Genomic DNA, 24,497 nt, shown 5'->3' on the forward strand with positions numbered 1-24,497 from the left:
AATGACAAGGATTCTGTCACCCACTCACTCCCAGAAACAATGGGCTGCATGGGTGGGCTGTTCAGGTCCTTATGGACTTTAGTAAGTCCATAAATAGCAGGAATCAAGGGATGTTCAATCTAAAAGTATTGAAACAGTTCTTTATCATTAGTTCCTTTCATTAATAAATCATGTATATAGCCATGCACTTTACCAATCAGCTTTTGTACAACACTCTTATCACACTCAGTATATGTTACAGAATCGATCAACATCGTCAGGATACTATCAACATAATCAGTAGTATTCACCATTACTATCTCTCCCCCTTTATCTTCTGGATGAATATATAAAAAATGCACCCACTATGGATCTTACTAAAAAGCTCATATATATCATCCTCACACAGTTTGTAAAAAGCTTCAACCAACGGAGGGTTATTAAGTATAAACTGACTCGGTTTCTTAAACTGAACAGATGATACATCACTATTTCCAAATAATCTGAGTGAGACATTCCGAACAAACAACTTTAGATCTAATAGGACATCATATACACTAGACTGCCTTGCGGGTATAAAAGATAACCCTAAAGTAAGCATCTCGCATTCGGGCATTCTTTAGGAATGCCAGATTATATACCAGAGACAGCAATATGCATAATTCTTTTGATATTCTTGCTGATGAGTTTCGGCAGCAAGGTTATTTGGAATCAGATATTGTACAAGTTCAGAATGATGTGGAGTCATTTAGGCATGACAGAGCCAGACCTTATTTTAATATAAGTGATACGAACAGTACTGGTGAACATAGCATGTTTAATGATCTCCAGATGTCCCTTATGTACTCCAGTAATGTGGGCTCTATCTGTAATATTATTAGGAAACATTGCAAGGTTTTAATATCAGACCGTAGATATAGAGAAGTCTTGGAAAATGAGCCTCGCTTTGTTTTTAAGAATTATCCATCCTTGAAGAGAATGCTTTGTTATAAACTTTTGGTCAAGGATAGCTTATGTATGACAGCTTCTGGGAAATTAGGTACATATCCATGTGGAGCATGCAATGTTTGTATATAAAAATTGAAAATTGTTTTGTGCATCCCCTGAGTGGAACGTTTTCTGAATTTAGTTTGTATGCTGATTGTTAGACGAGTGATTTGATTTATTTAGATGTGTGGTAGGTATGTTCTTCATACTATGTTGGGAAAACCAACAGATGCTTGAGGGACTGTATCAGGGAGCATGTTTATGCTATCAGCAAAGAAGACAGTAGGACTGCACCAGCTAGGCATTTCATGAAAGAAGGTCCAACATACAAATTTAGATTTTTGGTGCTAGAGATTTATTAAAATATGAATAGACGGGGTGATGTTAGAACTGAGTGTTTAGAGGTAAAATGGATTTTTTTCTTAGCAGGAAATAAGAGAATGGGATTAAATGAAACAGTCCCTTTAAGACCGTCTCTAAGGTCCAGAGGTTTGAAACGTTGATTGATTTTAATTTGTTTTAACTGACCATTTTAATTGACTGTTTAATTGAGACTGGGTGTAGTATATATGGCTTGTGATTCAGTTTGTTTGATAGATCTGAAGAAGCAACGTCTACCGCAAAAGTGCTCATCTCTTTGCATTTTTTATTTTATTAAACTGTTACCCCGTCTAGCTGCACTTGTTCTATTTTGCTGTGCTTGTTTTCTATTGAGTCAGAACTCTGCTCCACTTTGTTGCTTCTCTTTGTTCCTTGCTTTTAGTCCGAATTGGAGCATGGTGGAAGGAGGGGGTCCCTGAGTTGGATTATGTACTCGAGTCTGGAAATGTCACTATATCTATCGAAATTGGTTGTAGTATATATGTCTTGGGATTCAGTTTGTTTAATAGAGCTGAAGAAGCAACTTCCATTGCGAAAGCACTCATCTCTTTGTATTTTTTATTTTATCAAAGTGTTACCCCATCTAGCTGACCATTAATAAAAATAAAAACTGATAGTAATGATTTTATTGTAATTTAAATTTAAGAAGGGTAGAACACGAATCCCACTGAACCCATTTCAGTCTTAGTCTGGGAAAAATACAATAGTTACATAACATTATATACAAAGTGAATGACAAAAATGCAATATCTACATATATCATATACAAAGTGAATATCTTAGTTGGTTTGAGGGAATAAAGGCAACAGATAAATAATATGTATGTGTGAAAACACACAATATATGAATGCATTATATAGACAGTGAAAATCAGAACTGGCGTATTGAAAGTATCACAATCAAAAACAGAAACAAATCAAGGTATGTAGACAGAAGAAGGGAATAAAGTGAAAGTTTGCATATTAGGCAACTGCATTCAATTACAGAGTCTGTCATTGTGAGTTCCACACTACAGAACAATTAAAGGTTTGGCATTATTTTTAAATGAAATTGTCACGATGGGACCTATACAAATGAGGTCATGTAAGCAGCTTGCTGTGTTGCTGGTTTAATGTATTTGCAAAGTAATGAATTCTAATACTGCATACTACACACATTACCAAAAAGAGCTGTGTTCAAAACATGTCCGTGTATTCCACTAAGAAGTGTTGTGCACCTAAGTTTTCAATGGGCGAATCTGCACAGAAAAGTAGGACAGCATTAACCTGTGCAGACTGCTAATCCAGGTAAACAGTACTAAATGTATGCATGGAAGGCCACTGGATGTGGGTAAAGAGAGAGAATGTGAGTGAGTCTGTCAGTATTTGTGCATGAATGCTTCATGAGAGTGTCTCTGAATGTTAGATCATGCCTGCATTCTGTGAGCTACGGCCTGTGTGAATGGGACATTGTAGTTGCAGAGTGTGTAGGTGATGGATGGACGTGTATGTGTGTCTGTTTGCCCATATAACTCTGTGTCACACTGTGAATGTGTAAACATTGCACAGAGTATGTGAGGAGGTTTGCCCAAGGGAATGTGTGCCTGTGTGGTATACGCTATGACAGAGGGTAGTTAGGTAGAACAGAGCTGACGTCTAGTGTGGCTTTTTTCCACACAGCCTTCCCTGTACCACAGCACCTGAATTATATGTAATACATAAGCTGAGTATCTGTGTGTCTGTCTGTGTTCACACATCACTGTCAAGAGTTACTTGTTTTAGTGTTTTTCTGTCTTTGTGCATGCCCATTTTTTTTGTGTGCACGTGTGTGTGTGTGTGTGTGTGTGTGTGTGTGTGTGTGTGTGTGTGTGTGTGTGTGTGTGTGTGTGTGTGTGTGTCATGTTGCCACTGTGTGAGGAGAGGTCTTTGCTGTGCATGGTCAGTTAAGATCCTCATTACTTTGTAAGGCACTCACATAAGCAGTGAAAAACTGCTCAGATAAATGATTCATAGTGAGACAAATTCTCCACTAAAGAGATATTGCCCTAAAAGGATATGCATAACTTTGGATGTTAAAAAGGTGCAGCACTACAGTCCCTCTCATTGGCATAGTGCAAGTTGTGCTACTGCTCCAGTTGCTATGAACTCCAGCAATAGTTTATGAATAGTGTCACAAAACTCTGCCCACCTTACTCAAGTGCACTAACCCTAAACCATAGTGCTCAACCTCTTAACACAAGAATCATAGATAAAGCCAAATAAATGGGTGGACAAGGCCAGAAAATAGGGACAAATGTTATAAATTGCTGTTAGATACTTAAAAAGCTGTTAGAATAAGCAGTTTGCACTAGCATGCACTTTCCAAAGGTCAAGAAGTCAAAGGCCAGTATTCACAGTCGCTTTGTCAAATACGATAGGGTTAATCCTGATACTTACAAATGAGTGCAGCAAAGGTGCGAAAGGCCTTAAAAATAATGAGATGCAAATGAGAAATGTTGTAAAGCATCATATGCTAATGAGGTAGTTTTGCAGTTCATAGTCCAACATCCACATGGTACACACATCTGTTGTTAAAAGCAATGCTTCACCTTTGATATCAGAGTTGCATTCTATGAGCATACCCAGAGCCTTTCCTTCAGTAGTTTGTCCAAATATGCACAAGTGACTCCTTCAGTAATATGTCCAAGTGTGTTCAAGCACCAAAATGAAATATTTACCCAAGCAATCACCCCCTAGCAACTCTGTATTCTCCTGGAAAACTACTGTTTACTGGCATAAGTCCACAGCCATTACATGCTTGGTATGCAAATTACCTCAATACAGATTAATGTCTTTAAATCATACTCATATGCAAATGTCTAAGGCTCCTTAGCATATTAGCTATCCCCTAACACTTATGTGTTAAGCACACTTACACTTTTGTGAGAGGGGAGTGTGTTTATAAACAATCCTCCTCATTTCCATTTTAATATTGAAAGTCTAGAATTTGCATATCCACACAGTGCCACAATTTGTGAATTACTGCTATGAAAATACAAAGCCCAGGACTATGAATACCAGACTAAAACTCAAATATCTGTCATTAGTAAGTGACTACAGTCCTCAAAGATTCGACAGAAAACCACACATTTTATGAGGAACAGACCAAAAATATGTAGCAAGAATCTGGACATTCTGTGCAAATCAGGACATTTGAGAGGGATGATTCTAACCCAACTTAACCCTCCACATTACATTACTAAAAATCCTTCTCTTAACAGTATCAATATGAAGACCACATTTGATCTCAGTTCTATAGATGGGGTTTAATGCTATAGGGCTTTTTTTAGTGGGACAAAAGTGTTCAATTCATTGTTGAGTCATTCATCGTTTTCCAATTCTCTCATTTTTGTTCTACCATTTGTAATGCTCTTTTTGAGTTTTCTACCTTTCATAACATAATCATGCATAAATACAAGGGTTTATGTTACTTGATCTGAAACACAAAATAATCTGAACACAACTGATCTAAACACACTTCATCTAACGCAGCATAACTAAAACAAACATAGAAAAAAACAGTAAAAATGTATTCTGTGTGGGTGTAAGCCCCTTTGCACCATCGACTGGGAGTGCTTCACCCCTCCATCTTATATATATATATATATATATATATATATATATATATATATATATATATGTATGTATGACAAAAAAAACGCAGAGATGTTCCAATGGACAAGGAAACACATAACACAACAAAATTAGCGTACCAATTTATTACCGCTTTCGTCAGAAACTGACTCCCTCAGAAACAAATCTTACCAAAAACACAAAACACTTGCCCCTTAAATACCCTAAATTTGGTGCCAAAAATCAATCAAGCAATTAATAATTTTATACATCTTAATTAAAACACATTATATGAACAACTTAACTTATATGAAAAAAATTAACCAGGCTTAAATGATTTGGTTAATATAAAATGTTTTTTTAAAATATATGTTCTTGAAAGTACGTAAACATTGAATTTTGTATATGCATTTTTATATGTACAATTTATATATTTTATATATGTTTATTTATTTTTTGTAATACCTGAGAGTTTTTTTCATGTAATGTGTTTTAATTAAGATGTATAAAATTATTAATTGCTTGATTGATTTTTGGCGCCAGATTTAATGTATTTAAGGGGTAATTGTTTTGTGTTTTTGGTAAGATTTGTTTCTGAGGAAGTCAGTTTCTGATGAAAGCGGTAATAAATTGGCACACTAATTTTGTTGTGTTATGTGTTTCCTTGTCCATTGGAACATCTCTGCTGTTTTTCGTGGTTTTTCAGTTGCAGTGATTTCCACGTTCGTGGCTTTTGTTCTTTGGTTTGGTTATGTGGTTCTGATGGCCGAGGTAGTGAATCCAGATCCTCTGTGGGATGTTACTATCCATCCTACACCCTCCACCAATGATGCCTCTTTACTGCAGATTTTGGTGACTTCAATGAATGAGATACAAAAGAGTTTACATCTGTTGCTGACCAGAAGTGGTAGACAGGATGAAGTTACGCTGAGCTCCGAAGATGAGCGGGTGACTGTGGTAAAAGCCAGGAATTTCACTAAAAGAGATGGCAAAGGAGGGAAGGAAGGTAATTCTACTTCTTTTCCCAGTGAGTCTAAACAATTCAATAATATTTGTTCAGTCCTGGATAAAAGTTATGACCCTTTCACCAGGGCAGATTACAGAATCACCGAAGTTAAAATGATGATTATCGTAATAAATGCGATAAACGTTGTAGACTGCTGAAAAAAATATCGCTCCTTAGATCTGAAAAACAAGTACTTTTAAAGATGTATAGAGTTGTCAATAGTACCAAAGGGGCTCCATTTCTTCAAGTGTCCTAATGGGGCAGATCCTATGGATCCTTTTTTTGTTGAATTGACAACTTTTTTTAACAACTCAGGTATTCAGCTGTTGAAAATGTTGATAGCACATAATAATAACAAAATGTCCTCGTTAAAAGAAGAAATAATTAAGGAGGATGAGGCAATATGTAATGTTTCAGCTGACAGTGCTTATGAAGGCTTTTATGAGCAGATCTTCAAAGACTTAGAACAGCATGAGAGTGATGTGGTGGCTCATAAGCATACTAAACTACTAAGAGACGTCACAGCCAATGAAGAACATAGGGCCTTTGAGTCCTTTGTTCCTAATTCAGTAGATGCAGATGGCATTAGCAATACTAACAATAAAAAATTTTCTAATGCCCCTTCGAGTAATCAGCAACAAGGAAATTGGTTCTTTAAGAAGAGGCGTGTCGGCCAGTACAACTTCTGTCAATTCAAACAACAGTCTTTGGTAACTAAGTTTTTTATGGAGAGTAAAGGTAACATGCCTTTTAAAAGCAATAGAGATGAACGCAATGTTAATCAATCTAATACTTCAGTGGACAGTATTGTTGATTCTGGAGAAATTCCTGGTAACCCAGGAGCAAATCTAAAGACTTTTTAACATCCAAAAAAGAAGGCAAAGGGCCGAAGATAAGACAAATAAGAACACGGGTGCAGATAAATTCAAGTTCATCAGCAGACGAAATGTAAGGTACCGTGGTGATAACTTTAGCATCATTAATTTATCCAATACTACTCTGTCCGACGAACACTTGTCTGTTTTGAAGTATGGTTAATACTTCATGCCCAGCAGGAGGGCAGATTACAAAAGAACTGTAGTGAATCTAAAAATGCTCACTAGATGTTTGAATTTAGAATACTTATTTAATGATGTTAATATGGGTGTCAAGAGATTAATCAAACCTTCTTATTATACTCCAGTTTTAAATCCTACTATTAAAGTTTTTGAAAAATTTTGTACACGAGTTAAAAGATTGTTTGAAAAAGAAGACAAGATGGGCCAGTAACATTTCTAATGAAGGGTGAGATGCCTTAAAACAGTTAAAAAGTTTAGATAATTTACGGTTCATGAAAAGTGATAAAAGGGGAAACATTGTCATTATGAACCAAGAACAGCATCAAAATAGTATGTTAAGACTATTGAATAACACTGCTGAATATGAGAAGGTGAACATGGTTGAAATCACACATAGTTACCAATACATTCAGCATTTTTTATATGATGTCTTAATGAATGGGGATATTGATTGTGAAATGTATAACTTTTGCATTATTGAACAACCCAAGATAGGTTGTTTATTTGGTATCCCTAAGGTTCACAAGAACCTCAGGGAACCACCTTTCAGACCTATCGTTTCATCACCTCATTCTACTACTGAAGGCATGGCTTTAGTAGTGGATTATGTGTTGAATCCCTTTGTACAAACTTTGTCATCCTATATCAAGGATTCATGGGATTTTTTGGCAAAGTTAAGGGATTTTTTATTAGATTTCAGCTTTGAAATGACTACACATATTGTTTGTACTGTAGATGTTGTTTCACTGTTTACATGCATCCCCCATTCAGAGGGAGTAGAGGCCGTTAGAAGTTTTTTGACGCTGCAAACTAAGATGAATAATGCAGAAGTTAATTTTTTATGTAATTTGATAGAGGTTGTTTTGAGCAACAATTTCTTTTTATTTAACCGCACCTATTATAGGCAATTAAGGGAAGCGGCAATGGGTTCCCCACCAGCACCTACTTATACCAATATAGTTTTGGCTGATTGGGAATCCACTGTTTTAGCCAAATTAGCCATTAAATATAAAGTCCTCTTTTATGTTAGATCTGTAGACAATTTGTTTTTTATTTTAGAAGGGACGAATTCTATTATCAAAGAAATTGTTGCTGATATGAATTCTATGTCAGTGTATTTGAAATTTACCATTGAAACAAGTGGGCATAATGTGAATTTTATGGACGTAACCTTAAGATGGGATTCAGAAATTAAATTATTTCACAGCAGAATTCATAGGAAAGAGACCATTATGAATGGTTATTTGCACAATAAAAGTAATCACCCCCCCCGTATGAAAAAGAACATTCCTAAGGGACAATATATCTGTGCTAGTCGGATGACGATGGATGACACTGAGGTGTTAGAAGAATTTCAGATCATTACTAATATGTTCTTAGATAAGGGCTATATTAGAGAATATTTAAATCTGTTACAGAAAGAGATTTTTGATAAAAGGATGTCCCTCTATCCACCTATTTTAAGATTCCCTTTGGTATTAAATACTAAGATGGCTAACAATAAATCCAAAGTTACTCTGGATTTGGATATGATGGTTGATAATCAAGTTATTAAGGGCATAGTGGAAAATTTTAGAAGGCAATAGTGATATAATTAAGGCTGTTGGAATGAGACTCAATTTTGTTTATAGCAATCAAGTAAATATCAAAAATGATTAGAAAATGATAAGTCTACAATAATTTTTAATACAATTAATACCCATAAGAAGGGCATGTATAAATGTGGAACCTGTAAGTATTGCAGATATATTATGGAGGGTCCATATATAGCTTTAAATCATACAGATCAGATTTTTAAAGTGCCTGGGTATGTAAATTGTAAAACAGAAGGGGTTGTTTGTATTGGAATATGTAGTGGTTGTGAGCATACTATGTGGGAATGACTATGCGTGCCCTAAAGGATCGTATAAGAGAACATATTTACGATATTAAAATAAAGAATAGTAATAGCGCCCTATTTAAGCATACCTTGGGGTTTAGTAGATATAAAACATTTCTTCTCTCTGTGTTGGAAATAGGGAACAGAGATTTGAGAGGGGGTGACTTTAAAAATGTTTTAGAACAGAAAGAAACTTATTGGCAAATAACCTTAGATGCTGACAATAAACCAGGCTTAAATGATTTGATTAATATAAAATGTTTTTTTTAAATATAGGTCCTTGAAAGTAAGGAAACATTGAATTTTTGTATGTACAATTTATATATTTTATATATGTTTATTTATTTTTTGTAATACCTGAGAGATTTTTCATACAATTTGTTTTAATTAAGATGTTTATCACCCCCCGCTTATGAAAAAGAACAGTGATTCGGTTGCAGTGATTTCCACGTTTGTGGCTTTTATATATATATATATATATATATATATATATATATATATATATATATATATATATATACATATATATTAAACTTTACTTTAAGTGCACCAGTATCTCATATAATACAGCACATTATGATAAAGCAGACTGCAATATTACTTATAAATCTTTAAGAAAACCCCTACTATTGATCAAAAAATTATAAACTTTCCATATTATCACAGTTATAACTAGTAAAATGTACTGAAGAGTATTATGTGATTAACTGTGATTAGATCATTGTTTTTGAATACTTGTGATTAAATAAAGTGAGATATTCTGTTGCTCTCTATATTTATACTTATTTACTTAAATCTGTTTACCATATCGCCAGTACAATATATTGCCTCAGTGCCTGATACAAAATGACAAAAGAAAGACAGTTTGACATTTTCATGATAATGCTTGACAAACAGCTCATATACTTGGGGGAAAAGCTGTTGAGCTAACTAACCAGACCGTCTAGTATTTTACAGTGAACATTCTAGCAAAGAGTAAAGAAATCTGACATTGTGCTGTTCTCTTCAAAGGACTCCAACAGGAAACAGGAAACTTTCACAACAACTGCTGTCATCCCTCTTGTTTAATGGGTTTTTGGCTTGATTTTATTTTTATCTATATTTGAATTCTGTATTCCAGAAGGCAGCTCTAACTGCTACAGAAATGTATCACAGCCTGCTGTCCAAATTGTTAATAATATATTCACAAACAGCAGAGGAAGTGCAATATAACATTCTTACTGACCATTAATAAACTACTTACAGGTAGAAAACAATCATCTAGCTGACTATGGTTACTAATTTGAAGTCTCTTCCCCTCTTCTGTTCTTCCTCTGCACCCTTTCCATTAAATATTTAAAGGAATTCCACAGACGATATATACTTAAAAAATACCTATAATATCACCGCAGGTTTTTACAAAGTCTCATCTATAAACATGATTGCCTTCCTTTTCATTTAAAAAGTGATTCCTGCTAGACTCTTTAAACTCTTACTCAATGACAGTTTAACAAGTCTAACCAGATATCTGCTCAGTCTTTGGTGCCTCATCTCATACATGCAGTATTAAAACAGCCAGCTATTACCTGGGAGGACAGGGATCCATCTTACAAGAGGTGAGTCCAGTTACTGGCCGAGTTCTGGGATTGCAGAAAGTCGTGTTTACTTGCTGGCGTAAATCTCGATAGCAAGCTGATCTTGTGGTCATCTGACCTTCATATAAAAAAAAAAAAGAAAAACAAGGTCAAGGAACATAAATACAAAACATGTAGCAGGATTACAATAGAGTTCTGACTTCTAGAGACTGATTCAAATATTTTTAAGTTATAAACCTTTTGTTGTTAAAAAATAACATCAATATACTCATGTTATAACAGCACTGAACTCTAAAATTAAAAGAGTATATTGGTAACTCTTAGATCACTAACCAGACTCTGTTGGTGATTCTGAATGGGTTCTACTGGTTGACATGCCAAGTAACGATAAAGAAAATGTAACTGCTTGATGCTCTACCACACCCTCTTCAGAGGTGCACACTTTTGGATTGCGCAAAAAATGAGAGAAAACTCTGAGGCACAGAAAGTTCCAGCCCATGTTAGCTTAGAGGAGAGAGAGAAATATATTGAAATGTGCCACACTGGCATGTGGGTTGCAGCAGGTCCTGGTCAGCTCATATGAACCTCAATAGTGTCACAGCGCTCTGTGTCCAAAGATCCTGGAGTCTGACCTCATCTGTTCCTCACTGTTCATGATGATCTTGTACATGACCATGGAAAGAAATGGATTACAGGTGACATGACAGGAATGCCAGTCATACTTCTCAACCTCACAGAGCAAGAAATCTGGACAAAGTCTGACAAATGGGGGGACAAAGGCCCAATAATAGGGACAGATTTTAAATATTGGTCTTATAAAATGAGAAAGCTGCTAGTGTAACAGGTTTTTTTTAACACACATTTTCTGAAGGATTTGAAGTCTGAAATTCAAATGTAAGTCATTATTTAATGACTTCAGTCCTCAGATCATCTCAGTGATTTGAAAGAAAACCACAAAGTTGATGAGGGACAGACAAAAAATATGAGCCAAAAATCTGGACGGTCTGTGAAAATCCAGACAGTTGAGAGGTATGAATTGCTAGTCTAAGTTGTGAGATATAAAGTGGAGTACAATGACAAGGCAGAAGACAATGTACAGACAGCAAAACATTTTAAAATTATAAGGTAAGAAAAAACCGACCGCTGTCTTGATGTAAACATACCCTCCTTACTATCACTAGAAATCCATACAGTAAGTCATCAGCTTAAAGAATATAAGCACAGTAAGGTGCTACGAATATCTAACACCTTCTTTCAGTTGATGCAGTTGGTTGCAACAGGAGTAAAACCAGACAACATAAAGACAGCTTGATTACACTCACTTCACTGCAGTTGCAATTCTACGCATTTATCGGTGAACACATCAACATTTTTCATTTCCTTCCACTTTGACATTATTTTATACTGTTTTTCTTGCTTGTCATATTATAATGGCATATACTCAATGAAAGCAATCTTTTAGAATCCTAACAATGCTATTTCCCAATAAAATAGTGCTGTACTAACTTTGTTGGCACACAGGGATAAATCCAGAACTATGATCAAACTTATCTGAGTTCAATTAATGCCACAGGTACCTGTTGAAGTTGGTGTGAGGGTAGTGAGGAATGATGAGGCTTAGACTGCTCATATCTCTTTGGGAGGGGGGGTACATGTACTCAGGCATGCTCTTTATGCTGTAATTCCTAGTGAAGGCTGGAAATTGCACAAAAGTGCTGTCTACATGGAATGGGCATGGCCATCATTTTGTCTCATGCAGAGGACTGGTTCCACATATCAAGGTTCACTCCACACCTCAAAAGAAACTTTGCAAGCGTGCTTTAATAAACAGCAACAGTAGTGTGTCCCTGCTTCGCCATCCTCATATATACTGTCATTATCAGCCTGGCCACCAGCAGACCATGGGCCAGAGGAGTAAACTACCAGGTGAAGCTGAAAAACTTGCAGCATTGTGAACAATAAAAGCCTCTAAGAATATGAGCTGTCAGGGAAATCATCCCATGCTAAGATGCCATGTGGCAAAAATAACAAAAAAATAACAATCCCGTAAAAGTAGTATTTCTGTCTTGATACTACGTGTGACTGGTTAATGAGATTCACATGAACTTAGCTTTCTGGGAAGCAAATGGAATGCAGCAGTCTTCCACTGCCACACAACTAGGTAACCCTACCAAAAAAAGATCATTAAAACATATGCAACTAGCCAAGTTCTTGCAGCAGAATAAAAATGAATTAACAATGTTCAAGGGGCTAAAATACAGGCATAGTATAATTGGGGAGGGGGTAAGGCAATTTACCTGCACATTTATAAAAACTGCAAATATTTGAAAAGTAATTTGTAGACAGTGATGTGACTACAGTATGTAAAAGACCATGTTATTTTTGCCTTCTTTCCTATAACCCCATACCAAATCCTGTCAGATACTCACCCACGCCAGACTCCCATTGATCTCAGGACTCATGTTAACTATTGCACAGGTGTAGTGCTGATCTTTGTGCCCCACTTGAAGCTGTAGACAGCAGAAGCCAGTACAGCAGTATGCATTATATCTACCTGACTATGCTTACAATCAGAATAGTGAATGCTGTAGCAGGATTCCACCAGACTTTCCTACATACTAGGCCCACAGTGATGCAATCTGCTACTTTCTCCCCAAGATTAATGGCACAGCAAGCCTTTGATCACTGACGCCCAGGCTAATTCTGCTAGCCATAGCTTGTCTTCAAGGTAGACCTGATGCTGCACTGACACATAGTGTAGCAATTAGACCAGAACATTGGTAAGATTCCTTTACTCTTATATACTAGGGGATCTTTTACATCTACCAACATTGTCTACCAACTCAGGACAATGGAATCTCAGTTTAAGATCTCACCTGAAGGGTATTACCTCATGAGTGCAGCACCCCCCCCCCTTTGCTTCTTAGCATCTACATTTCCTAGACTAACTCCTGCAGTACTGAAGCCCATTTTTGAAATTCAGACTAGTGTGGTCAAGTAATAATTATCTAGGGCAACATAGGTAAAAACTGCTGGTTCAGTATGAACTGTGAAGTCATTTACAGAAATGCCAACTGGCTATGTACCAAAACACATCAGTGGCTAGGAGTGCTCTTCACTTCTTGGCTAGCAACCTAATCATGAGGAAGGCATTGTAGGAGCTGTGTAGCAGAACAGTAACATACGCTTCCAGGTCTGGAAAAGAATTGTGACTTTTATTGAAGCTGGGATTGCTTCTTGAAGGTTTACCATTATAACATTGGCAACACAAACTTCATCAAAGGTATGCCTTTTAAGAAAGAGATCTACAAACTTAAATTACAACAGTTTATTAGAAGAAAGAGTGGGCAAGACCAGGTTCATTGAAGGGCACTTTTGCTGAAGGATTTTCCCATCTTAGAAACTGGATTCAGGCTATACATTTTTGTAAAGGAGTAAAATGTGAATCATTTGACAGAAGCATGCATACAAAAATGGGTGCTCCTTCACAAATGAATAAGCTGATATATTAGCTCTAAGGTAAAGGTGATTACTTTGTGAGTTTGTATTTCAATGTATCATTTTCAACAGTAAGCAATATTTGCCAATTTAAGATGAGTAACACCAAATCGTTGTGTAAAATCTGTTTATAAAGTCTCCACTTTGTAACTATACACAGTATAGGCAACATAATGTAAAAAGACAGCACTCATGTCACAGCAAAAGAATATATAACAATTCATGAAATACAGCAAAAAAAAAACATACTGCTGAAGGCTATTAGAACAACATCTAGCTATTAGCTTAAGCTGTAAAACAAAAATTTTCAGTTATGTGAACAGTAAAAATAATCACAGCACAAGGTATGCCATGTTGTTTGAAGGACAGACGTTAAGGTGTCAAGGCATATAGCTGAAACATTAATTGGTCTGCAGGTAGTGTCATCTATATGCTAACAGTACCATCCCTAGTACAGACATACATTTTAGGTAAAAGGCAACATACAGTATGCTCTATGATGAGCTAACTACCTAGAACTGTTTTAACTAAAACTAAAGATGTAATAATCCATCCGCTAACAAGCTTTTTTATCTTTAGTCTTAGTAATATCAACCACTGGAAACACTAAATGGAATTATAACACCTACTCAAAAACAGGGCTAAGTCAGACCTAGCAATTCAAATCCATTACGACTGTCACTGTTATTGATAAGCACTTTAAAAAATGCTTGCTAAAAATCAGAAAGAGAAACTTCATACCTGCCTTAGAATAATTTGAGCCTGGATTCCTTCTGCAGACATCCTGGATAAGCAGCCTACTGGTGTCTCTTAGGAACCTATTAGCACAGCTAGCTATTCATGAGTTCATGACTGTTTATGATGTAAGTTCAGAGGTAAAAAGATCTATATGAATATAACTCTCAAAGGCCCACATTTTGACTCATATTTTTGGTCTGTTGCACATACAATTTGCAGTTTTCAGTCAAATCACTGAGGATTGAAAATACTACATAATGACAGACATTTGTGTTTTAAACTTCATACTCTTCAAAAAAATGCATGCTAACAAAATACCTTTTTAGCAACTTTCAAAATTTGTAAGAGCAATATTTAAAATCTGTCCCTATTTTGGGGTCTATGTCCCCCAATTATTTTTGTTTTGTTTTGTCTAGCTATTTTCTCCTAAAAGGTTGACAGGTATGCCAATGGAGAAATTATAAACACATATTGTTTATTAGGAGTAAATTAGATAGTAATATAGATTTCTAACTAGCACTGAGGAAATCCTAATTATCAACCATGGAGCCCCTCTAGAGTCAATATATGTCAACTTATAACAGTTTAGATGTGAAATATGCAGTATTTGTATCATTAGATAAACTTTTACTAATGGGACTATTTGAAGCATTGCTACACTCCTGTTTTGTCTGTAAGACAAGGTTTGTGATATTAAATTGGGGAGCATACAGATATTCATAAAATGTTTATCAAGGATAGCTTTACCACCCTGCACCACCTTACTAATACCTGCCAACCTAACCCTATACCTTACCTTTCAAAAACACATTCCATAACACTATTAGTAATCAAAACAGTTCATATATGCATACACGTACCAATACACATGCTCTACACTTTATCCATAACCTCACCTGACCCTAATCTTTCCCTAACCCAACCTACACTAGCACAAACACACTTACTCTCAATTGCAGAATATCTAAGGGTTTTGGCATTACTTTTCCAAACCCAAACCTACCTTACTTGCAAGCATTCAATGTTCATTTCATCTGAAATACAAAAAATATAAACTCTCTCTCTCTCTATATATATATATATATGTGTGTGTGTATAAATATACATATATATACATATATGTTACACACACACAAGTATAACACACACACACACATATATATATATATATATATATATATATATATATATATATATATATATATATATATATATACATATGTATGTGTGCACGTGTGTGTGTGTGTGTGTGTGTGTGTGTGTGTGTGTGTGTGTGTGTGTGTGTGTGTGTGTGGATGCAAGCGCGAGCACCACTGATACCTATTATGTATGAAGGAGTTACTGGACTTAACATCCTATGCCAAACGTGCATTGCTGCCTTTGGTTACAAGTGACAAACTCAGACTAGCTTCAAACTGCCAGCTACAGAATAAGTTTATAATCTCTGGCTCCCTAAGATTTCACTCACCTAAGCCTAACCCTGGTGCCTTCTACTTTAATTTTACCAGCAGTAACTGAGAATCCCCCAAACTAGTTGTCACACAAGGTTTCTCAGGAATGGGCCACCGCTGCATTTCCAGTGACAGCACTTTTTTCCCTGACACTAATCGGATTACTTATAAGATACCAATATCTTAGTTACTGAGCATTCTTCTTATGGGGTGCTGTTAGCCAGCCTACATTCAAAAAGGGTGAATGCCAGTTGCTGTATCATTTCTGTGAGGCTGCACCTCTTTAATAAAATAAATCATCAGCCACAAGCTTTTATACATTTACAAATTAAATCTCTTAAAATATATAAAAACAATCTGATTAAACACTGCAGCTGCACAAGGAAAAGGAAATCAATTGCTTCCAAAAGATAGAATGATAACAGAAAAAATCTAAAGCTCTAACTGCATCTGTTTTTATTTGCTACATCTTAAGTTACGAATGTAGAATTTATACCACATAAATTACAAATCATTTGGGAAGGAAGGGAAACAGTATGGGAAACTGATGGGCAAACCTGAAATTTCTCAATATACAACTGGCTGCTTGTCACCTATGAATGTTACTGAAGAATATACATTTACAACGTTTGGAGGCATCCAAGACTTTATTCATTACAAGGTGACTTATTGGGACCACTCTTGTTATCCTTACATCCATCATCCATTCAACAGGCAGAATATCTGTCTATCCTTTCACCCTCATGTATTCAAAGGGCAGTTTCTTGTACACATTTCTCAAAAATCAGTAATTACCAGCAATAATTCCTTTACTCTCTTCTCTGACATTAAGGATATTTAATTTTACTTTTAAACTTAACACATTAAATAAAGTTCCATAAACTGCACCAGATATTAAAACTGTCAGCAAGCATGAGAGTTTATATTTACCTCACTGTTTTTATGTTCTGTTTAATACTGTCAAGTTTAAAGTTACTTCTCAGCTTTTTCTGCTGTGACAAAGAGATGATTTATTTAATCTTAATACCAACCCCCACTGACACCAATATCATCCATTACAAACTGTCCCAGAATCTCTAACTGCAAGGTTTCATCCATTCAGGACTATGGTGATTTTTGTTTTTTGCCATTTCAGGGGAGACAGTCAGCCATTTGTCCTATATGGTCACTTGGTACTTTATAGTTGATTAAGTACCTTTTGTATGGAAGACATCACCATGTTTTGAAGTACTGACAGTTGTTACCTTCTGAAATGTCTTGTTGCTGACTATTAATGTCTCTTTTGCAGTTCTGGGTGTCTGTGGATTGGTTTGCTGCATATTTTATACCAACATACCAACACTTATAATATAATAAGGCAAGATAGACTACACAAAAGAGGAGGGGGTGTAGCCATAATGTTTAGAGACCCTAAAAGTAGTTAAAATTAACATCACTCCTCCAGGCATACCCAACGGAGAAATACTCATCTCTCAGCTACAAATTAATCCTCAGAAAACTGTGATTATCATAGCCGTGTACTTCCCCCCTGGAAACAATCTATCCAACATCGAACTTCTCCTTTCTTGGTCTGCCTCAACTTTCAGTCAAGAAACCATCATCTTAGGTGACTTTAATCTAGACTGGCTCTCCTGCTCCTCATACACCCCCACTACCTTTATCAATCTTTTCAACTATACCCAACTTATTACCTGTCCCACCTGCATTGACAAAGACTCTCAAAATGAATCTATACTTGATTGGATACTAACTAACAAACCCAACCTGGGCTGCCAAACTTTCAGCCTCAGTGATCATTCCCCAACCTTTCTACTCAGGAAAAAAATTAAAACCTAACCTTTCAGCGCCATCAAATACACCCGATGTACAAAACATTTCTCCCCCAACACTTTCAATCTATTACTACAGCACTGCGACTGGACACCTTTAAAAAGCATAAATCTGGACCTCGCTGTAGAATTTATCAGTAACAAATTTCTTGACATACTAAATAGCCTGGTACCCACAAGAAAAATATGCACAAAAACCAAAAAGTTGCCATGGCTGTCTAATGATGCTAAGCTCCTTATTAAACAATGACACAGAGACAGTGCTATATACTAAGCCACCAAACACAAAGATGACCTTACCTCCTATCAGCAACTAAGAAACCAAACAAAAAAAAGAATACATAATGATGAAAAGGTCTACTTCCAAACCTCCCAGCAAAAATACCTGCACAACCCACAAAAGTTTTGGCAATCCATTAACTACTCCCTAAACTCTGGCAAAACCTCTACCCCCACCCCCTCCACAATCAACTCCTCTGAACCTTTCTCAATTCAATACACATTTTGTTTACTCTATCACCTCCATTCTAGTCAGCTATCAAACTCTACCACTCAGTATCCCGATCCCCTCCTCTACAACTGCTGACTCTTTTCTTCAAACCAGACCAAACTGCATAGATAATACCAAACTGAAACCTGCTGCTTAGCTGCTGACCAACAACCAAAGGAATTCTTAAAAACAGCAGCACAATCTATTGCTTATCCCATCTCTACCTTAAAAAATTGCTCTATCTCTGATCAATATGTACCTCACCTCAGGAAGATCTCTCACATCATTCCCCTCCACAAGGGCGGACCCTCTAGTGATATTTCAAACTACCAAACCAATGCCATCCTCCCTCCCATAGCCAGAATACTTGCAAAATGATTTCACCAACAACTCCTAACTCACCTTTCCTCAGTAACCTACTGTCTTACACCCAGCATGGTTTTAGACCTAAACATAGTACCAATACAGCTCTAACATCCTTTACTGGCACTATTCATCACCTTAAGAACAGTGGTCTATTAGTCTCAGCTATTTTTCTTGACATGTCAAAAGCATTTTGCACTGTCTCCCATCAACTCCTACTTAACAAACTTGCCACTCACAATCTCAGCTCATCAGCACTTACAAGTATAGATTCATTTTGAGAGTGTTTGTCAATGCAGGTGGGACAGGTAATAAGCTACCTATCTAACTGCAAACAGGCCACCAAATGGGAGAACAGTCTCTCTCCTCTCATGTCAGTCTCCACTGGTGTACCCAAAGGGTCCATATTCAGACTCCTTCTTTTTATATTTACCAATAATCTAAATACTACTACCCAACTGGCAACAACTACACAATATGCAGACGATACAACTCTTATCTTTTAACTTTTTACATGCAAGAAGAAATGGGTGTGCACCGGTATTGTAAGAGTTAAATTTACCTTGGTGGGAAACTTTTAATTAATGTGATTTTATGATAGGTTGCTTCAACTGTGTGGGCTTGTACTTTCAAAGTTTTACACTATTTAAACATGCTTGTAAATTGCTTTAGTATTCTGATGAAGTCTGAGATACTGGGATGAAAGTGCTCAAGATTTCAAATAAGACTAAGGTAATGTACTTCTCAAGCAGACCTCCCAAGCACCACTCTCCTTCACTCTACATTCATTCCACAGATGGTACCAATATTGAGCCTACAAATCACAACAAACTCCTTGGTGTAACTATATATGACAGGCTTAAATTTGATTTTCATATTTCCCAAACAATCAAAAAAAGACCATGCCAAACTCAGCTCTCTTTACAGGGCTAGACCCTTCCTAACACACCAAGCCAGCCTAACTGGGTCTATATTATATCCTTGAAGAGGCATTCCACTGAATGCCTCTTCATCGACCTTTAAACAGTGAAAGCACAAAATGGCAAACGTTCACATCAGTGATTTCTTTCCCTGTGAAAGAAATTGCTTGTCCTCAAAACAAAAACATACCACTACAAACATAACAAAGTTTGGGGCTTTGCCACCCACATCCCCCAAAGTGGGGTGGCTGTGCCCCCCACAACCCCCTAACTAAATATACCAACTCCGAGATCGCACTACAGTGGGAAAAATGGTAAACTAACAGCGATGGCCAGGAACAGGAAAGAAACAGCTGATGAGAACGTTTGCCGTTTTGTGATTTCACTGTTTATGGGTCAATGAAGGGGCATTTGATGGAACACCTCTTTAAGTATATAATATAGACCTGTCTAGCCACCGCTAGATCACAACTTCTATCTATCCTTCTCTACTGCTCGCACATTTTTACAAACTTGCACAAGGCAGACCTAAACAACCTAGATTCCTGCTATAATAAAATAGCAAAATTTGCCTGCAACCAGCCCCATAAAACTCATCACTGTACTCTTCTCCAACTAAACTGGCTAGAACTCCCCAACAAGATAACACTAAACAAGCTTACCTTTACTGACAAAATCATTCACAACCCCAGTCACTGCTCTGCCCTTTCCTCCCTGGTCCAAACTCATGTCAATACCAGGTCTCTTAGGCCTTCAAAGAGACTACAGCTAAAAATAACCCAGACAAACAACTACAGTGGTGACTCCCTCAAACAAAATTGCCAATGCCTGGAATGCCCTCCCCAAGCACATACAAGTATGCCCCAACTATTCTACCTTTAAAACATAAATGAAAGAATATCTCAAAACCACCTGGATCTGCTCCTGTACTACTCATAGTTAATCTCCCTCCCTCCTACTAACTCCCCACCTCTTCATCCCCTTTCCTTTCAACTGCTTAATAGAGTTCTTATTTTCTCTTTTTCTTTGAACTTTGGGCACAAGCACAGGTAGACTATTCAAGTACTGAAAAGGTCAGTTATCTCTGTATTCAGCAATGTGTATGACTTTAAATCTGTTTTTTCATGTCATAACCTTTCAACCTTTTTTCTGTCTGCCATTGTTAGCATCATCCCAAAATTGCTACAAACGCTTTTAAATTTACTGTTTGTACTTTATTATTTATACTATTTACTGTAGTTTTTGAATAATTAACTATCATCATTAGTTTGTGGAGCTTTTCTCCCCGGGTCTCTGCTGAAAACGGCCTCCTGGCAGAGTCAGACACTACCCAGTTAACAAATGTCAGTAAATAAATAAATATTTTCATTCTGAGTTCATTATTCCTGTGGCTCTGAATTATATCTTTCATCCTCATGAACATTTTCAAATGGATGGTTATGACTCATACACTCTATTGGAACTAATAGCTTACAAAATTACACGTATTTTCACTTTACTGTCATCATCATAATATACTGCTCTGCATCTATCCATTACGCATTTTATGCCTGAGAGTTTATTTTCATAATAGCAAAACTGAAAAAGTGTTAGACTCTTCTGACATCAGGTCATGACCTGCTAACAATATGGACATTTTTGTGAAGAGGTTAGGGATTGCAGATTACAGTATAACTCCATCATCATCATCCTCATCCTCATCATCATCATCAACATAACTGACCTGTCTCTGTGTGCTAGCTTTTGAGATTTTTTTATTTAATAATTTAGCTGCAGGGATGCTTCAACAGTTAGTATTTAAATTCCTTTGGAATGAGCCCACTTACTGGACTGGACAATTCCATTAATTTACAGTATTTTTACTGGTGAAGATCTTATTACTGTATGGTAATTTCACTATGCTCTGAAATAGTTTCTTTTACATTCCTCATTTATAATAGCCATGGTTAAATGGTTATAACACTGACTTGTGCTTCGTTGGGAGGGTGGCCTAATGGGTAAGGTGTTTGCCTTACAAACACAAGGTACAGGGTTTGAGTCTCACAAGGGATAATTGGCTAGGCTTACAATGGCCTGCAAGGGCAGTTAGCTTAGTACTAATCTATGAATCTATGAATCATTAGAGGAATCTCAGCTTTTATTTTCTTTGTCATTACTTAGTTATCTCATTTTCTTGGAATTTTCTTATTTATGCTGTTTCCCATTTCATTTGACATAAGGCTCCATTTTGTAATAATTTTTAATTTTATTTTTATGGTTGCCACTGAAAAGAGCGAAAAGGCCCTTGTGGCCTAGTCAGCACAGGAAAGTTGGTGCTATATAAGGATTATTATTATTTTTTTTATTATTGCCACCTTCATCTTTAACTCCAGCTTTACTTCACTGCATTCCCTTTAGAGTGCACAAGTGAAGCACAACATAAATAAATGTCACTTTGCTCCTATTCCAAATACCATTTTAGAAAACAGTGTCCTCAATGGAAATGTTGAAGCAAAAGAGCAAACTCAAGTTCTAATAGTCATTCAAAGGATTCAGAGATAAAACAAAACAAAAAAAATTTGAAGCACAAAGAAGGAATGTAAGATAAAACATATATCCGGTTCCCAACAAGTCCACAGGCAGATTAAAGAAATAATCGCCTTTAATTTCCAAATGTGTCTAGAAACATATACCAGTAAAGAGAGCCTCCATGAATAAAGTACTACAAGGGTACACTATTAAGCTTCTACATTATACTCCAAGTAACATCTGTGAAAAACGCCAAGAAAGCGTACCAAGAGCATCAGCTACATGTGCACCACTCTAACATAATACCACGGGACAGAAAGAACAGCACTGCTTTGAAGAAATGTAACATAAGATGATAATAATGTGACATTGCAGGTTTTCAACCCATAGCATACACTTTAAGAATAAAGTAAAGTTATGATCAATGTTGTTTTGAGACACCCCAATAGCGCAATATGCATTTTGTAATTTTTACTCAATACATAGTTTACTGACCACTTTTCAGTCATGACTTGGACCTGGGTATCACATTTTTGGATAACCAAAGTGGAGCAGTAGCTATTTTATAAAAAAAATAAAAATGCAGGTGTTTATCAGTCTAGAAATATGAGTACATAATTTCACTGCTCCAGCTCCATGGCTATGCTGCTGATGCGGCTGCAGCTGATCTATATGTCTTTAAATCAAAATAATACACTGGGAAACTGGTTAGCAAAGCTAAACAAAACATACTCTAATTAGCTGCTTGCTAAAGTGATTATGACTCCAATTATTTGCGCAAGCTAAGCAAGGAGTCCCATTATACACTGCAGCTGTTGACAGGACATGGATGATGCCTAGATGGGCATGCTGACCATCCTTTTATGTTTCTAACTGCTGCTACCTGTAGCCCATTTGGCTTCCATTACACACAGCTATTAACAGAAGTGGGCAATGATTGTGCTGTGACAAAAGGGCATAACAAAATGAAGTTCAAAATCTCAGGCAGAAAAGCGCAGTTCAGTGGAACACAACTAAAAACAAATGAATGCATTTAGATCGGCAAGACAAATATGTTCCAAAATACTGAAACTTTTGTCTCTACAATAAATCAAGGCTTCTTCGGAATATAATATGGAAAAACACTTAGCTTTAAATAATCACTTTAACAATCACATGACCACCATTCACCAATAATAATAATAATAATTATACATAAACTATTTACAATGAATTATTTAATTTACCTTAGCATCATTACTGATTTAATAATCATGTTAATTTCCAGTTGTGTGCATGCCTTAAGATGCAATTAAACTGCCCTTCCTAGGGTTCTGACATACACAATCTAAAAATCAGAACAAAACTTTCTTAAAAAATAAGCCAAAGGGGACTATATCTGTAAAATGCATTACTTGCAGCTTTTTTCTTTATTGTCAGAAAATGTTTACCGACCCACTGTGAGATCACTGTAGTGGGTTTTTTTTTCACGACAGAACACCTCACATTTGCTACAGATAGCAGAATAAACCACTACCATAGACTTAAAATTGAACATCCCACTAACTGCATATGACCTAGCCCTATGAATCAAACTGAAAAAGGGCCCTTGTATATACAGTATATACTAGTGAATTTTATAAAAATTAAGTATTTGTAGGTAAGCCAATATTGCACATCATTCTAAAAATTACCAGTATATTCGTAATCAAATATATACTTTATATTCTATCCCTTTCTATGAGCAAAGATGAATCTGGGTCTTACTACCTGAAAAAAAATCTGAGCTCCCTAAAACTATCTTCTAGTTTATTACATGCAATATTCTTTATTTTAATAACATCAAAACTATAAGGAAAAACAGAAGCATTCTTAAATCTAGCAGTATTACTGACACCTTCGCTGGCATTTCCACCAGTTGGGCTGCTTAATATAGGCACAAACTTGATACTTTTCTTCAGCTTTAGATTCTCAACAACCCCAGGTAGAAGATTCTTATGATAAAAATTATTGATGGACATCTTAAGAAAACTGTCAAGTTCAGACAAAAAAAAAACAACTTTCATCAATAAAAGACCTGTTATCCTAATGGTTTGACCCACTATGACATTCTCACTGATGCATTTTAAGAAGTGTGACTCACTAACTTAATTTAACTTTATGGTAGATAAATGGAGAGCTATCCACAAATTTACTCCAGGATTGACCGGTATGGCCTTCCTGGCAAGAGTAGGTGCAGCCTGAGGGAGGGTACTGGCAAGGCAAGA

At 36.2% G+C, this 24,497-nt stretch overlaps 1 protein-coding gene across 1 annotated transcript in view; it reads right to left on the reverse strand.

Moving 5' to 3' along the window:
• The window catches only part of ADAMTS16 (ADAM metallopeptidase with thrombospondin type 1 motif 16), a 1,625,291-nt gene that overhangs the window by 548,138 nt on the left and 1,052,656 nt on the right, over positions 1 to 24,497 (reverse strand). The window contains exon 18 of the mRNA XM_044065078.1: positions 10,446 to 10,572. Coding sequence (XP_043921013.1) covers positions 10,446 to 10,572 — 127 coding nt within the window. The remainder of the gene's footprint in view (positions 1 to 10,445; positions 10,573 to 24,497) is intronic.

The sequence above is a fragment of the Protopterus annectens genome, chromosome 3.part0 (genome assembly GCF_019279795.1).
Source record: "Protopterus annectens isolate FY-2018-M chromosome 3.part0, PAN1.0, whole genome shotgun sequence".
Taxonomy (NCBI): domain Eukaryota; kingdom Metazoa; phylum Chordata; order Ceratodontiformes; family Protopteridae; genus Protopterus; species Protopterus annectens.